At 37.2% G+C, this 17,789-nt stretch overlaps 2 protein-coding genes across 4 annotated transcripts in view; both read left to right on the plus strand.

Annotated features, from left to right (window-relative positions):
* Positions 1–6,897, plus strand: part of LOC132132482 (kinase suppressor of Ras 1-like) — a 33,234-nt gene extending 26,337 nt beyond the window's left edge. For both annotated transcript variants that reach the window (XM_059544874.1, XM_059544873.1), the window contains exons 11-20: positions 210–251; positions 1,693–1,741; positions 1,842–1,905; positions 2,139–2,614; positions 2,692–2,788; positions 3,853–3,986; positions 4,064–4,195; positions 4,274–4,409; positions 4,615–4,748; positions 5,722–6,897. In XM_059544874.1, the coding sequence (XP_059400857.1) occupies positions 210–251; positions 1,693–1,741; positions 1,842–1,905; positions 2,139–2,614; positions 2,692–2,788; positions 3,853–3,986; positions 4,064–4,195; positions 4,274–4,409; positions 4,615–4,748; positions 5,722–5,728 (1,271 nt within the window). In that variant the 3' untranslated portion in view covers positions 5,729–6,897. The remainder of the gene's footprint in view (positions 1–209; positions 252–1,692; positions 1,742–1,841; positions 1,906–2,138; positions 2,615–2,691; positions 2,789–3,852; positions 3,987–4,063; positions 4,196–4,273; positions 4,410–4,614; positions 4,749–5,721) is intronic.
* A 2,050-nt stretch (positions 6,898–8,947) lies between these two features.
* The window catches only part of LOC132132857 (neurofibromin), a 68,442-nt gene continuing 59,600 nt past the window's right edge, over positions 8,948–17,789 (plus strand). For both annotated transcript variants that reach the window (XM_059545383.1, XM_059545384.1), the window contains exons 1-8: positions 8,948–9,263; positions 11,957–12,100; positions 12,672–12,755; positions 12,902–13,092; positions 13,174–13,280; positions 13,426–13,493; positions 15,385–15,460; positions 15,564–15,721. In XM_059545383.1, the coding sequence (XP_059401366.1) occupies positions 9,204–9,263; positions 11,957–12,100; positions 12,672–12,755; positions 12,902–13,092; positions 13,174–13,280; positions 13,426–13,493; positions 15,385–15,460; positions 15,564–15,721 (888 nt within the window). In that variant the 5' untranslated portion in view covers positions 8,948–9,203. The remainder of the gene's footprint in view (positions 9,264–11,956; positions 12,101–12,671; positions 12,756–12,901; positions 13,093–13,173; positions 13,281–13,425; positions 13,494–15,384; positions 15,461–15,563; positions 15,722–17,789) is intronic.

Consider the following 17,789-nt stretch of genomic DNA (forward strand, 5'->3'; position numbering starts at 1 on the left):
ACACATTAACAAATACTACCCCGATTAATACAAAACACGCACATCTACATTAATCCCAGATAAAAAGAAGGCTGATATTCAGGACTCTTTAGCTGAATGTAACACTCTAAATCAACATAAGGCATAATGGGACTTCGCCTCTAACTCTGTCTCTCTGTCTGCTTCCTGCTTGTCTTCCTCTCTTCCTGTCTTCCTCTTATGTGGCAAAGCTGCCTGTTATTTTCAGCACCGACAGCAGTTCATCTTCCCTGGTGAGTTAACAAACAAAAAGTCTGTAATGTTTTTTAGCCCTCATAATGACATCCAGGATTCAGTGGGGCAAATGCAATAAACAAGTGCACCATCTGAATGAATTATTTCAGCGTAATTATTCATTAAATAACAAATGGATTGTAATATATAAATGGATCATTATTTCATATAGTAAAGACCAATGTATTTTCTTTTTATTTTGATAAAATTTTCATTAGTAAAAGCATACTCCAAAAACTTAAGTGAACTGAACTGAACTGATTTTTACAAATGTTCAAATCTGAGTAATGCCTAAAGTAAAGTGTTTTGCATGCTGGGGTTTGGTTTGGTTTTGCCAAAGTCCTTTTAGGCAAGTCGTGCCATTCGGCTGCCATCTTGGCAACGCCTCCGGGCAGCTATTTCAGACTAACAAAACCAGGCTCCTATCTAAATGAATGGTCATAGAGTCAGACCTGCACTTTCACTGGTCACCGGGACATAAAAACTGCATGTATAGAAACAGCAGTAAAATATAATAAAAATCGCTGTAAAATTTTTATGACTTTGCCCCAAAATAAGGTTTAAAACACCTTTTTCCCCACAGGTTATACTTTACTAGGCATGCGCAAGGGTTCCTAAACTGTGCGCATACGTCAGTGGAACCAGACGATAGGCTTAAATGTTTCCCGGCTTGACTGTTAAAAGCAGATGATTGGCTTTCGAGCGGGAGGGACGGGACATGTGCATACAACCGCCATCTTTGCCGTTACGGGTTTTCCTTATATAGTTGTATTGAGGATTGAGGAAGTGGCATGTCTCTTATAAATTGTCTCTGGTTTTGCACAAGAGTAGTTAAAGGGATAGTTCACCCAAAAATAAAAATGTGATGTTTATCTGCTTACCCCCAGGGCATCCAAGATGTAGGGGACTTTGTTTCTTCAGTAGAACACAAACAAAGATTTTTAACCCAAACCATCACAGTCTGTCAGTCATATAATGGAAGTGAATGGGAATAATGGCTTTGAGAGTCAAAAATCATACACAGACAAAACCGAAATTAAACCCTGCGGCTCGTGACGATACATTGATGTGTAAAGACATGAAACAATCGGTCTGTGCAAGAAACTGAACAGTGTTTATATTGTTTTTTACCTCTGATTCATCAAATGCCTGAACTGTCCTGAGTGCGTTCTCAACAGCTGTCGCTTGATGCGTCGTCGTCTTCTTGCTTCACGGCGGATCGCAGACTTATAAGTGCATTACTGCCACCTATCTCTCAAATGCTGTTGACACACTATCTACAATCGCCCTGCTGGTGATTTGTGGCATTGCATGTTACACTGAGCAATAACAATATCAGTAATTCTGTATCGGTACAGATAAAAATAACATGTCCAGAGTCAGTAAATTTTTTTTCTTTCAAATGTGATTAGTCGGTCAATATTTTCTTATCTTTCACAGACGTGTGCAGTCCCAGCATCCTTCATTCAGATGGATTCCCAGACACTGTGTAAGGAACTGTAAAATTACTGCTTAGAAGCATAAAGCATATTCTGCTGCATGTTCTGTATTCAGTCTTAGTGATGCTAAATATTGAACTTCATACTCAGTAACGAGATCGATCCATCAGTTGAGGAGATGCACGCGGAACAAGACGAGGAAGACGAGAGAGAGGTGAGCTGCTTGTGGAACTGAAACTGATATAAAGCTTGAATACAGATATCACGTAAAATCACATAATGTATGATGGGCGCAGTTTTTCTCTGGAACCATTCAAAAAGTCAGCAAGCGTCTGACAGGAATTTATTATTAGAAATTTATTCTGAAGTTGTGTAGTGTATTCTAGCTTTAGGTAGTACTTCTAACTCAGCTGAGAAAACTCTTTTTGGTTGGTTCATCTCGCCTAGGAATTAGAGGAAGAAGAAGAAGACATAGAAGCAGACGAGGAAGAGGATGTAGCAGTGGAGGAGGAAGAGCTGGAGGATGAAGAGGACGAGCATATGGAAGGGCTGAACCATGGCTCAGAAGGAGAGTGGGAAGGAGACGAGCTGGATGACCTGCCCAGCACGCGAGGAGGAACCCACTGGAAGGGTCCCATCTCTCGTAAGGCCAGCCAGACCAGCGTCTACCTGCAGGAATGGGACATTCCCTTCGAGCAGCTGGATCTTGGCGAGCTTATCGGGAAAGGTCGCTGGGGTCGGGTTCATCGCGGCCGCTGGCACGGAGAGGTGGCCATCCGACTCCTGGAGATCGACGGAAACAACCAGGACCACCTAAAGCTCTTCAAGAAGGAGGTGATGAACTACAGACAGACGCGCCACGAGAACGTCGTCCTCTTCATGGGCGCTTGCATGGCCCCGCCTCATCTCGCTATCATTACCAGGTAAAGTTTCAAACATCTGAGTCCGTCAGCTGATCGACAAATGGTCACTGACAAGCACATCTTTAATTTCCTCATAGCTTCTGCAAAGGCCGGACGTTGTATTCCGTCGTTAGGGACACGAAAAATACTCTGGACATCAATAAGACTCGGCAGATCGCTCAGGAGATTGTGAAGGTAGTGTTTGCTTGTTTATGGAGTTTTTTCACATTTCTGGGGTTCTCCGAAACATAAGTTGTCATAGCTGGAAAAGCTTGTGTGGTGGTGAATGGAACCTACAATAAATCACATTTTTGTGTTCCCATTTGCTCCGATAGCAAGAGGGAAAAAAATATATTTTAGTGTTTCTATGACTTTGGTCAGAAGTTTGTCGTAAGTCATTATATTAGAAATACTCATGTACTGTAGCAGAGTTAAATACTTTTCTTAATTTAATATTAAGGTAATAAAACGCAGAAGAGTGTTCTAAATGTTCACTGACTGTCAAAAGTTTGGAATAATGAATGTTTTTGAAAGAAAGGCTGCATTTTTATTTATTCCTCCAGTCTTCAGTGTCACATGATCCTTCAGAACTCATCTAAAATGCTGATTTGGTGCTCAATTATTTTCATTGTTATTATTAAGTGTTATTATTAGTTGATAGGTAGTGTTCCTGTGGCTCAGTGGTAGAGCATTGCTTTAGCAGCGCAAAAGGTTGTGGGTTCGATTCCCAGGGAACACGTTAGGTTAAAAATGTTAGCCTGAATCCACTAAGTAGCTTTGGATAAAAGCGTCTGCTTAATGCATACATTTAATTTAATTTTAATTTATTAATGCTCAATTATGAATAGTGGTTAATATTATTATCAATGTTTTGTGGAAACTCTATTTATTTGACATACATTTTGTTTGTAACATTAGAAAAGTCTTTACTGACACTTTTGATCAGTTTAATGTGTCCTTGCTGAATAAAATTATTGATATCTTTTTTTTTAAAATCTTACTCCATACTTTTGAATGGCAGTATAGTTTTAAATATTGATGATAAGGAATGTTTCTTGAGCACCAAATCAGCATATTAGAATGATTTTTATGAAGGATCATGTAACATTAAAGACTAATGGCTGCTAAATATTAAGCTTTGCAATTGTTTTTTTAATATATTGAAATTGTAATACTATTTCACAACATTTCTGTTTTTACTGTATTTTTGGTGTATGTGTTATGTATATGTGTGGCTGTTTATGATTCCTGTATTTCAGGGAATGGGCTACCTTCATGCTAAGGGCATCGTTCACAAGGACCTTAAATCGAAAAATGTCTTTCATGACACAAACAAAGTTGTCATCACTGACTTTGGCCTTTTCGGGATCTCTGGAGTGGTTCAGGAGGGCCGGTAAGTCACTGCATTAGTCTCGTTAACGTGGATTGTTACCATAAATCAATCAATTAATGGGTCGGTTGTTGTTTTAGACGTGAAAACGAACTGAAACTTCCTCACGGGTGGATCTGTTATTTGGCTCCAGAAATCGTGTGTAAAATGAGCCCCGGAAACAATGAGGACAGACTTCCGTTTTCTAATGCTGCTGATGTTTATGCCTTTGGGTGAGAAATATACTGGACACATAATTCACCCTCCAATAGAACTGCGTTGACCTGCCGCCTTTATCTGCTCTTTTCCAGCACCATCTGGTACGAGCTGCAGGCGAGAGACTGGCCCATCATCAGTCAGCCCGTAGAGGCCACCATCTGGCAGGTGGGCAGTGGAGAGGGCATCAGGAGGGTCCTGGCCGAGATCAACTTGGGAAAAGAGGTCACAGTGAGTCTATTTATTATTTGACACATCCTCAATTGAAAGGCAACTGGTGTGAAATGATGCTACTCTGCTCCACTTCCCAAGTCAAACCCAGGTGAAAATAAAGTCATGTAACAGCTAGGCTATATTGGACACTTCTAATAATAATATTAATAATAATAATTGTTCAATAATTGTGCCAACTGCTTGATTTCTGTCTGTCCCACAGGAGATTCTGTCCGCCTGCTGGTCATATGACTCTCGTAATCGGCCCACGTTCACACAGCTTGCCGACATGCTAGAGAAACTGCCCAAACTCAACCGGCGCCTGTCTCATCCGGGCCACTTCTGGAAGTCTGCAGAGTACGTACCCTAGAATCTGGCAAACTGTGAGTAGAGGACAAACAGGTGGTAGAAACCTGCACAGTCTGCAGAAACGGAGGCAAAGATGACCTCAGAGACACCACACTGCATCACATGTTGTTGTTTGGTTACTTTCTGTCTGGCCTTCTCTTTTTATCTTGTTCAGTCATTATTTTTATCAGCAGCATCTGTCTAACATTCAGAAGAGCAGTGTCAACACTTGTAGCAGCATAGTGCAACTTATAAATAGGATAAAGAATCCCATAATCATGATTTAATAATAGCAATAAAAATTATTTAAAATAAATCATAAAAACGAATAAATAATAAAATAAAATAAGTATAATAAATTAAGATATTGTTATGAGTTGTAGTAGAATTTAATTTAAACATTATTTTTAATGAATTTAAATCATAACAACAATTGTTTATTATTATTTATATAGTATTATATTTATATTATTATTCTTTTTTTTTTTTTAGTTCTTTTTCTTTGCTAGTAATAAGCATTTCCACATTTTCTAAAACTACGTACTACACATATACAATAGAACTTTTTCTGCAGCTTGGTCAAGTTTTTGGTGATCTTTTTGATCTTTGTCTGTTTGTACTCTTAACCTCCTTTCAAAACATTCATTATCAATCCTGAAGGTGTGTTAAGTAATTTATTTCCACTTAACAAGAAGCTCTCTTAGACTCCAGTCACATGTGTAATGATCTGTTATATAGTGTATATAAAGGTGGTCCCGCTCATTTCATTCATCAATGTAGCTGCCATCTAGAGAGCACATGACTAGCTAAATACTGTGTACTTTGTGACCCCCTGTTGCCGGCAAGCAGCAACAAACAAAAAATGCTTTGTGCTCAAACAAATTCCTTCTTAATATTAATTTCCCCTCCAATTGTAAAGTGTAGAACTATTGATTTCTCTCTCTAATCTGCTTCTCTTTCTGTTTATTTCTTGTCGTTGTAGGTTGTAGCCGCGTGCCTGAAACATGATCAATGCAAAACACAATTCCTGGCTCTGCCTTGCATGCCTGCTGAAAGCCTGACCTCTTCTGGACTTGCAGACTAAAACCCCCTGCTCTTCCGTCTCTAACTTTCTTTGGTTTTGTGGGTGGCGGGATGGGGGACTGCTGTGGCGATGCGTAAAACAAAACGCTTTGCCTTTATTATTCCTATTCCTATTATTATTTTCAGAGTGTGCGACTGGTTCTCCCATTCCGCTCCAGTTCGTGACGTCTCGTGATGCATATTTCCTGCTGGATTTGCAGGATTCAATGACACTATGATGAAGATGTTCTCTTTCTCTCTCCTGTGGTCATGGTGCCTCTTAGTTCTGTGTGACATGCCCTGATTCTGTCTCTGATAGGCCCGTCTGGTTCATGCTAACACACCTTTAGCTGTCACTCTTCCTCACTGGTGTCTGATAGTAGACGTTTTGTTTCACAAATGATAATGTTCTTAATGGAAAGTTATTGAGCTGTGAGAGTCTAAAAAAATGTGGTGTGTAAGTTACATAAGGGCCCTTTCTGAGTACTGATTGCGAAAATGAGCCAAAGAGAAGCATGTGCGTCTCCTCACCCGACTACAGGGCCTGATTTTCCACGACAAAGATATCGCTGAAGATTTCACGAGATTTCGATGAACCCAGCAGAATTGTGTTCCATAAGCTGTGTAAACGTGAACTCTCATGTGTATAACGTGCGTGTTTGTAACATTGTGTATGTGGAAGGGTGTGTGTTTGTTTGTTCTGTGAAAGACTGGACTTTGTGGTTTGGAAATATCAATGACAATGTAAAATATTTATGTATAAATATGGTTTATTTATTGTACAGTCAATGAACAGAATTCTTTTAATATTTATATGGACATTTTATATAAATATAAATAGATAAATATATATATATATATAAGTTCTGTACATCATGACATTTTGAATAGATACTGCTGTGGTATCCCAGATGTAAATATTCTTTATATTTTTTCATGTAAAGAAAAAAAGAAACAAAAAAACATGGACAACTTTTTTTTTTTAGAATGGATTGATTCATGTCATGTACAGTCATATTTTTGTATTGCATGTGGCTACTGTACACAGTGTTTGTTCTCATCCTTGAAAGACAATAAAATCGAGCTTGTCGCGTGACTGGTCAAATCTATACAAGTTAGAAATGTTTTAAAAGGATCTCAGGGATCTGTAGAGATTTGTGAAGTGATGTCTGACGGAGTGAAACATGTTTATGATGATATTACAGTCTGAGTCGTTTCTCATATTCCACAGAACATGTTTAAACCTGAAGTACACAAGTGTGTGTTTCAACATCATACACTAAATTAATGTTCTGGACTGAGGGGTGTAACCAAATAATAACTGAAAAACATGTATAAAACATTTTTGCATGGAATGTTGGACAAATATACAACAATCACCTCAGATTTCCAATAACATGGCTGTAATTACAACGAATGTCGAGCACAATTGTAAAAAAAAAAATAGTTCAGAATAATGATTTTATTCAGTTTCTCTCAGTCGTTATACCTGTAATGACCCACAGAGGTCAGTGTTACACTCACTGAAGGAAGTCCAACCCATAACTGGAAAAGGTGTCAGGTGTATCAATACATAGGTTCACACAAACTTCACCAGCACAGTGAGGCCCTTGATACCACTTGGTATTTTATTTTTATTTTTTAACATAGCTTAGACACTTATTTAAAAAGCATTTTCCTCTTTCTGAGCTGTAACTAACCATGCATTAAAAATTTCAGGGAACTTAGCACTTGAGTGATGCAAGCCATTAAACTGCTGTTTAATGTAATGAACGAATGCTGCCAGCAGTCCATATCCTTGTGAATACCATCACTAGGTCTGCAGACTCTTGAGAAACTGTCCATTCACTGTTTCCACTGCAGAGGTTTTAGCTCCAGGGCTCCTCACAAAGGTTTTCTTTGTGTCTCGAGGCAGCTTCTAATTTCTCTGTGTCTGAGAGCGTTCACTGTTCTGTGTTGACCATGCTGTTTCCGGGATCTCTTTTGAGTTTTACTCACTGCCTGCAACAAGCTGCTCTTTCTTCTGCCCCCCCCCCCCCCTCTCTGCCTTCCCAAAATCCATAAATCTAATTTCCTTTACAGCATGTGACTGTAAAATGGCTAAATGCAAGAGAGAAAGCCTGCTTGGATATAGGCTATTAAAACATTACTTATTAACATTAAACAACTGATTAAACATAATTATATATTCACAAACCTCATGTGTTACATATACATTATTAGTTTTTTTTTATATTGTGGTATAATAACATTATTCAGAAAGTTCCACATAAAGGATTGTTTTATTTAGAGTTAATATGACCACAGTATGAATTTAAATACTCATTATTATCATAAATTATATAATGTCCCCTTGGAATTATAAGGTTCTATCTGACATTTTTGTCAAAATTTAGTTATTCCCATATTGTTATTTTGTGACAACTTATTTACATTATGTGATAGATTTTTTTATTTTTTATGTTGTATACATCATGGGATTTTTATTTAAAAAACAATAAGGTTCTATCTACACAGTCGAGTGGAATGCAAAAACTTTGAAGTTCAATATCTCAAAACTACTCGGAATGCAGATACTGTAGAACCTTATAATTCCAAGGGGACAAACATGAAGATTAGTTTCACTGTGTATACAGTAGAATATTACATTCAGTTTCAGTTTTTATAGCATAGTTTTCTTCTCTCTCAATTAATTTTATGTCCAAGATATTTCATTGACATGACTATTAATTACAGTATTGGCAAAGCATTAAACAAATAATTAAGTTTTGTATTACGAATATAGAATTTTGTTTCTATATTTTGTTGTGTGTGTGTGTGTGTTAATTATAGTTCTAATAAAAAAAAAAAAACTAAACATATGATAAAAAAACAAATAGCCTATAATCTCTTTCTCTCTTTCTCTTCCTCTGCTTTAAAAAAATCTATCTATGAAGGATGTGGACAAGTTTGAAGACATTTGGAGTGTAGAAAATGTTTTCGTTCGGGTTGAAAATTATGTAAGTTATTGTCTTTCGAATATTTGAATTTTTTATTAAATAAAGGTGTTATAACTATCTATCTCTCTCTCTCTCTCTCTCTCTCTCTCTCTCTCTCGCTCTCCCTGCTGGCGCATGCGCACTCGTGTTTTTATCTCTCATCTGCACCGCTGCTGTGCTGCTGCTGCTGCTTCGCTGGATCGGAGGATTCAAACTTCCGGCGCTGTCATGGCGGCATGCTGCTGTTTCTGACACCGACCATACCGAATACCGAGCCGCCCTTCGTTTGGACCTCAGCGCAGCGCGGCGCGGATCAAGGAGCGAAGGGGTCGCAGACCGCGGAAAAGGCGTCCTCTCCTCCTCCACTTCATCATCATCATCATCATCACCAGCATCAGCGGCGGAGGTGCAGGCGTGAGCGGCCATGGCGGCGCAGAAGCCCGTGGAGTGGGTCCAGGCCGTCATCGCCCGATTCGACGAGCAGGTCAGAGCTCTTCTGAACATCTCTGATCGCCTCGTCTGTACGGATTCGCAGCTATCGCGCGCAAGTCGCAGCGCATCCGTGCAGCAGCTGCGCATCTACCGTCCAGTTCTCATTCTGATGCTGTTGTGTTTATATACAGTAACAACGTTAAATGCATGGGCCACGACTAGTTTAGTAGTACATGTTGCTCAGCATCCTCTAGTGATACTGGAACTACGTTCTTATCAACTCTACAAAAAACAAATCATACTAACCAAAAATCACAGTGCAAGGTTTCATCTCGAAAATCAGTCCTCTTAAGCAATCAATTGACTACTGATTTTAGGGTTACTTGCATACTAAATAATAAATGTCACATAAATATGTGAATAAGCTCCAAATATTGTAAAGATACAGAGGCTATCAAGGGTTAAAGTTATGGCAATGATTGCTTGACCAAATGTTGCTCAGAAACGTGTCCTGCATTTGTAAATCACATCATGTGAGACGAGGGTTAATGTTTATACTTTCACTTCATATTTTGTAAAGCACAAGTGAACCAACCTGGCAGGTGACCCTTGATTGATCCACACAGCTTCACTTTTAAATTGAAGAGCTGCGTCCTGTTTAACCCTTAAAGACCTAGAACATTTCTGGGGCACCTGACGTGCCTATACTTTTCTTTGTTTTTTTCAGAGCTATTCTAGCAATCAGCATCCAGTGCCATAAATCATTATAAACAGGAGAACTTGAAGTTTTAGTCTAGCTAATTTAAAGTCCAATTTGTTTTTCTCCCTCTAAGAATGAATGAATTTGCCAGAATTTAAAATGCAAGCAACATTTGGGTGTTTTTGTTTTACTGGGTACTCGAACAGAAACTCCTGAAGTTTCTATTTTCTTCTGAACTTCTCCTTAAAGTTGTATTTGGGTGTTTTCCATTTCCAAGTTAATTTTTTCTACATACAAAATTCCCCAATCAAGTTATAGCCATTTAATACAATATTATTATCAGCGCATTTTAGAGAAAAACAGGTCTATTTAGTTTTTCTGATGCAATATAACATCCAAATGGATTGATCTGCTGTCTGTACTCTGCGTCAGAATCTATTCTACCGGAACATCGACTAGCGACGTGAAAATCGACAATTGTTCCTATTTGGCTCAGAGTAGTAAAATGCGTAGGTTTCTTTTGACGAATCAATGCTGATCAAAATGTGATGACGTAATCATCACGTTCACTATCGAGCCTCTGAATGTCCAAATGAGACAAATGTGATAGCTCAGAAAAGCAGAGAATCTCCTCTTTAAGAGACATTTTAATTCGGATTAGTGGTTCAAAAGTTATAAAAAATTTAAGAACAATAGTTATTTTCAGCTACGGGCTGCTGTCTCTGTCTTTGAGGGTTAATATCTCTTCGGAGCTGTGCTGGGTTATTAGATTACTTCAGATGCTTTCAGTGTGGTATGTTGTGTGATGATCAGTATCTTATGCAATGATGACTCTCCCTCTTTAGTGTGGATCCTACTGGTTTAAACCTGCAGTTGTACTTAAGATATAGTTTAATATAACCCATTGTTTACCAGACAGACAAAAGCCTGTGAATGGTTAAGCTAGTATGTTGCTAGCAAGTTAAACTAGTTGTTTGGCCTCTGTGTACAAACTTTTTGTACAACTGCCTGTGTTAAATGCCCTGAAGTTTTTGACAAAAATTCGACAAGACACCGAAGAAACATTGACAGACGTAAAAGATAGTCATCGAAGACACAGAAATTGTCATTAATTACTCATCCTCGTATTGTTTCAATCCAATGTGGCATGCTTGTTTTTCTGTGGTGAGTTTCTGACAGGATATTCTTCTTCAAAAATTTTTTACATGTTTGTTGCCATTTTCATTTTGGGGAAACTTTCCATTTTCAAGTTAAATTCTGTGACTATCGGATGAAATATGATGTTTATAAGCTGGTAAAACTGTCAAAACACGAAAAATAGTTCAGTTTAGGCCTTTTCTACCTGAAGGTAGAAGCTGCTGTTTTCTGCCCCTCAAAGGTTGCTGAAGGTACTGCAACAACAGATGATTTTAAACACACTGACCAGTGTTCTTGAAGGTCTCAGAGGCCGTCCATCCAACAGTTGGTACATGACTCTTTAAAGGGTGGCGTGTGGTCCGTGTTGGGATCATTGCAGTTTGATTGAAGTTCAGCAGAGATTAGGGGTGTTTTGTGAAGCTAAACCTGGCCTAAATTCTGGATAATCCCACAAATGGGATTCCGTGCCGCCGATTGGTTTTAGCAATTTTCTGACTAGCTTTTTGTAACTGAGATGTTCGCTACTGTTTACTTTGTTGTAGCCCAGCATGTTCTTATTTCTTAGTTTTCCCCTTTAATTAAAGAAATAGTTCTCCTTCTAAATGTTTCCCTCATGATTTGCTCACCTCATATTGTGAAATACAAAGGCGAATTTATGAAGAATTTGCTAGCTACTCTTACATATAATAGAAATAAATGGCAGCTTGGGCTGTCAAGCTCCAAAATGCCAAAAGAAAGTACCATAAAACACCGTAAATGTGGTTCATACTACTTGTGCGCTATTTTCCTTGTCTTCTGGAGTCACACAATAGATTTGTGAAAATCAGAATGAAATGTATTCACTAATACCTCAAATTCTGAATGCATGTGTCTGTACCTGAACACAGTCTGACTGTTTGTGTTTTTAGCTTCCTGTGAAAGTCGGCGTGCAGAACACACACACTAAAATCAGCACGGAACACAATAAGGAATGTCTGATCAACATCTCCAGGTACAAATTCTCCCTGGTCACCAGTGGACTCACCAACATACTGAAGAACGTCAATAACATGGTGAGTGTTTATTCAAGAGTTGGTGCACAAGCAAAATAAATGAATATAAATGGAGTTATTGTGTATTTTTTATATTTTGTAATATTTTTTTTAATCAATGCTGAAAGCAGTTGTGCTGCTTTGAATTTTTGTGGAAACCATGATATATTTATTTTTCAGGATTTTTTAATGAATAAAAAGTTCAAAAGAACAGCGTTTATTTGAAACAAACATAGCTTAACATAAAAGTCTTTACTGTCACTTTTGATCAATTTAATGCATTGTTGCTAAATAAAAGTATTAATTTTTTTTTTCAAAGACAACAGCTCTTGGACTGTCTTTAGCCGCTTTGATGTTTTTTTTTTTACGTCATGATTTTGGAGTAAATTTATGTTGTTATTTTTTCCAAACCCTTTTTTTTTTAACTTTCTTCTATGTTATTGATCTCATAGCAACATTTTGTCTTTCTGTATAGTTGTTGATACTGGCTATTAAAAATACTGTGAGCGTTTGTTCTAGACTATTGAAGATGGTTCTTTGTGGCACATGTGCTGGTCTTTCTCTCTTAGTTTGCTCTCTCTGTCTCTTACAGCGGATATTTGGGGATACTGCAGAGAAGAACCTTTACCTGTCCCAGCTTATCATCATGGACACACTAGAGAAGTGCCTGGCAGGGGTGAGAGATGGCCGCAGACCATTCATCGTGTCTGATATACATGAGCTGTCACCATTATACCATTATTGCCTTTTCAACATCATTTTGAAGCTAAAATGTTGATCATTCCTATAAAGAAGTCCTATAAACTTACTTTCTCTCTCCAGCAACCAAAGGACAGCATGCGTCTGGATGAGACAATGCTCGTAAAGCAGTTATTGCCCGAGATCTGTCATTTCATCCACACGTACCGTGAGGGAAATCAGCACGCGGCCGAGTTGAGGAACTCAGCCTGTGGGGTTCTGTTCTCTCTGAGCTGCAGTAACTTCAACGCTGTCTTCAGCCGCATCTCCACCAGGTACATAAAACCCCATGTGATTAGATGAAGGAATGAATGGATTTGATCTCTCAGATTTTCTGTCTGTCTGCTTCCCTGCAGGTTGCAGGAGCTGACCATCTGCTCTGAGGATAACGTAGACGTGCACGACATCGAGCTCATCCAGTACATCAACGTGGACTGCTGTAAATTTAAACGTCTCCTGCAAGGTTTGATTTGGAAGGTTTTAGTACTCTGAGCTTAAATAAGCTGATGTGGGGAATTCTGGAGAAAATATTAGAGGCAGCAGAAAAAGTATTTATTTTTTCTTTAAATGTGTCAAAGAGTAAAAAATGAAGTCTTTGCTCCTTGCAGAAACTGTGTTTAAATTTAAAGCCTTGAAGAAGCCAGCCCAGTTGAGTGTCATCTACAATTTAGAGAAGGTAGGTGGAATTATTATTATTATTATGTGCATATTACAGCTATGTGGCTCATATTATACAATTTAAAATAATGACTGTAATTATTTTATATATTATCATAAAGAAATGCATTTTATGCATTACCATAACAATATAAAGATTTATTACAATTTAAAGTATATCATTATAATTCATATGTAGTTATTTATTATTACAAGTACACAAAAGGAAATTAAAGCTGTAACTCTTTATTAATAATATTATGATTTAAAAAAAAATATACATAATATTGGGATTAATTTTCATTGTTATATCAAGGACAGTTTCTTCCTTTTATGGATTTAAATGTTTTGTTTTATTTTATATATTTTAAGGTTTTTTTAACAGAACAATGACAACAGGGGAAAAAAGATTATAATAATAATAAAATAAACTATAAATAATGAAAATTAAATAAAATAACCTATGACAGAACAACAGAACATTTGTGGGACTAATGCATACTAAGATAAATTATGATTTAACTGAACAGGTAATACATAAGCAGGATACAAATTTGTAAATGTTGTATAGTCACTCAATCCTATGGGTATATATTAGGGGTGTAACGGTACGTGTATTCGTACCGGACCGTTTCGGTACAGGGCTTTCGGTACGTTGCACGCGTGTACCGAATGACCGAATGCAATATTTTGTATGCGGAACAATAGGTACATTTTCGTGTTTTCAAACGAACATATTAAGTGGCGCAGATCCCGCCCTGCAGCTGATTCTAAGGCCGGTGACACGCGCTGTGTGGCGTGAGCGTGGCGTTTCTGCTGCGTGTGAGTTGCATGACGGCTGCTTCGCGTTTTCTCTGTCTTTACACACCAGCATCGTGCCTGACGTGGCGCTGGCGCGCTGCTGCTGCTGTAGGTGACATAGAGGAAGACCGCCGACAGACCAGGATCTTGTCTTCACGACAACAATATATCTATACTTCATGTTGAGCATAAATATAAAGACTACTGATAAAGGACACCGTCAACAGTATTGACGGCAAAATAGACTATGTTTGACAGGTGCAATATGCCAGTGTGTCACCGGCCTAAGGTTTTCAAAAGACATCACGCGAGTGTGAACATCACTACAACTAGGAAAAAAACGATTGTAATTCAAACGCAGCTCCCGTCGGCATTTAAACAGACCTTTCCTCTTAATTCCGATCGGTCCAACGCAATAACGAAATCTGAGCAGGTCTAAAAACTGAAACTGTTGATGCTGCAACTTTACACTTTGGAAAAGTTATATATATTTTTTAAATATGAGCAGGTCTACAAGCTGGGATTGGTAATGCTGCACTGTAATCATAGTTATTTATTTATATTTTTCATTATATTTTATTATATGATATTGGTGTGAGACTGGGAGTATTTTATTTAGTGGAGAACTTTGCAGCAGTATTTTATTTCTTATTCTTTTTTAATTTTATATATATTTTATTAAAAAGTATTTTAAAAAAAGTGTAAACAAATTGTTAAAAAAAGTTTATAGAAATGAACAACCTGCAGTTTAATGTTTGCATTTCTTTCCCTTACTGTACTGAAAATGAACCGAACCGTGACTTTAAAACTGAGGTGCGTACCTAACCGTGATTTTTGCGTACCGTTACACCCCTAGTATATATTGAAATAAAATGACTCATAACAATGACAGTGGTAATAATAATTATGCACAATACAAAAAGCATACATTATCCTGACTGTTGTTGACTGTCAAATAATACTTTATAGAATTAAATGTTTGATTTAACATATTTTGTCATTTTTTTGTGTTTTGTATGAAATTGTCTCTGCTGCCACCTAGTGATGTCCTGTCTCAGTCTAGCAAACATCTGCTGTATTTGTGTGTTTTAATTTGATTGATTTTGCAGGCGTTCTGGAACTGGGTGGAAAATTATGCTGATGAATTCACCAGGTTGTACCAGAGGCCTCAGGCAGACATGGCTGGTGCGTCCACTGAAAACTGAAGACTCACTGTACCATATCAGTATTGTTTTGGAGAGGATATGTGCATTTGATCTGTGTGTGTGTGTGCGTGTGTGTGTTTCAGAGTGTGCCGAGAAGTTGTTTGATCTGGTGGATAGTTTTGCGGAGAGTACGAAGAGGAAGGTAGCTGTTTGGCCCCTGCAGATCATCCTCCTCATCCTCTGTCCTGACATCACGCAAGACATGTCCAGAGATATGCCAGACGACTCGAAAGACAACAAGGCAAGCATACACAAACTTGTACATGTGTACTTGTACTTGTGAGGATCTGCTCTTGACCATTATTGTTCTTAAATAATAGAAAACTACTAATAGTCAGATTCAATATTTAAATATTGTGTAAATGTAATTTAGCAGTTTGCCATCAAGTTATTTATTTATTTTTATTTCTATAGCACATTATAGAAAATTATTAATATTAATACTTTTCTTTAAAATTGTAATTTATTAAAAGAATTATCACACACACACATACACATATATATATATATATTAGTGCTGTCAATCGATTAAAAACTTTAACTAGATTAATCACACATTTTTTCTGTGATTAATCGCAATTAATCGCAATAAAAAAAGAAATGTTTTGTACGTTTTTAATATATTTTTTAATGTAATAATTTCACAGTTAAATTTAAATACTTGTTTAAATGACATCTTTTTATGATTGAAGGCCAGTATTACTGATATTAATACAGCTACTGATTTTTTTTTTTTTTTTTTTACATTTATTATTAGGCTTCAAAAATATAACAGTTTTTAATTTAAGTAAACTTAAAACAATGCTAACATAAACCCATAATAAATGTCATGTTTACTCCTGCCCTTCCTGTCTTAACAGTTAGGAAATATACAGAAATTTAATAAAGTTATCAAAGTTATATGCAGTCTGCACTGCATAAACTATAAATTAAATAGTTAATCCTTATTAAAGCTACAAAAGTTATTTAGTCAAGAGCAGCGAGTCATTTTCTCTGTTCCCTTTGTTCTTTAACTTTACTGACAGGAAGCTTTATTGGCTGCTGTCCCTTTAAGAGCAGACAGACACGCGGATCTCACCGTTTATATACTGTCTATGGATCTCGCCTCATTCTCTCACAACTCTTTTTGTTCATTTTAGACTTTATATAAATCATTTAAGATTGCTCTTATGAGGATAAAGATGAGGATAAAGAGAACTGGATTCTGGCGCCCTGTCTATGCATTGTGTGTGTGTGTGTGTACGTGTGTAAGTGTCACATAAGGGCATTCACAGACAGCGCATTCTCTTTTGTCTTGCCGCGCATGAAATATTTAAAAGCATTTAAATGAATAAGAGCGTGATCATATAATGTAAAGCTAGCCAACGGATGGCAGAAAATACGGATGCTGCGTTAATTGCGTTAAATATTTTGACACGTTAAACCAGACAAAAATTAATCGCATGCGTTAACGCGTTAACGTTGACAGCACTAATATATATATATATATATATATATATATATATATATGTGTGTGTGTGTGTATATATATATATATATATATATATATATATATATATATATATGTGTGTGTGTGTGTGTGTATATATATATAAATCACATATATATATATATATATAGCACATATATATATATATATCAGGGGCGGCTGGCCAATAGAGGGCGCTAGGGCGCCGCCCCCCCCCATGAGCAAATACCATAGACTGCAGGCAAATACATGTAAATACATAAATAAATCATATATAAAATTATCAATATTTGTGTGTTTGAGATAGTAAATGCAACTAGTATATTAGAAAAATATTATAGAAATTCAAAATATCTGTTTTTCTACACGTCCCGTCTAGATCTGTACACGTGATCAGCTCTGGGGCGCTGGAGAAAGCGCCCCAGAAAGGCGGGTCTTTGGAGCAGTTTAGCCAATTGCTGATTTTAGATATAAATGTTTGACATAAACTGTAGCCAATCAGCGAGCTAAAATCTAGTCAGCTATGGGCGCTTCGCCTAGCGCCCCAAACTGCGCGCGGCCGCGAGGCGCGAGCAATGGGCGCGAGCCACTACTAAAGTATCGAGTTTATTATGTTTATTTACTGTACATTTTGTGGAACATTTGTTTAAAATCACTCAAAATTGTTGCAGGTAATATTTGTATTTAATCAGCTAATTAATGACTAAGTATTTTGTTTGAGTTAAATTTCAAATGCAAATAGAAAGTTTGTGCAATATGTTTGTTTTTGTGCAAAAATGCCTCAACCTTTTAATATTGGCATTAAATAATTACTTTTCACAGAGCACTGGTATCCTGGGTG

This window comes from Carassius carassius, chromosome 49 (genome assembly GCF_963082965.1).
Source record: "Carassius carassius chromosome 49, fCarCar2.1, whole genome shotgun sequence".
NCBI lineage: Eukaryota > Metazoa > Chordata > Actinopteri > Cypriniformes > Cyprinidae > Carassius > Carassius carassius.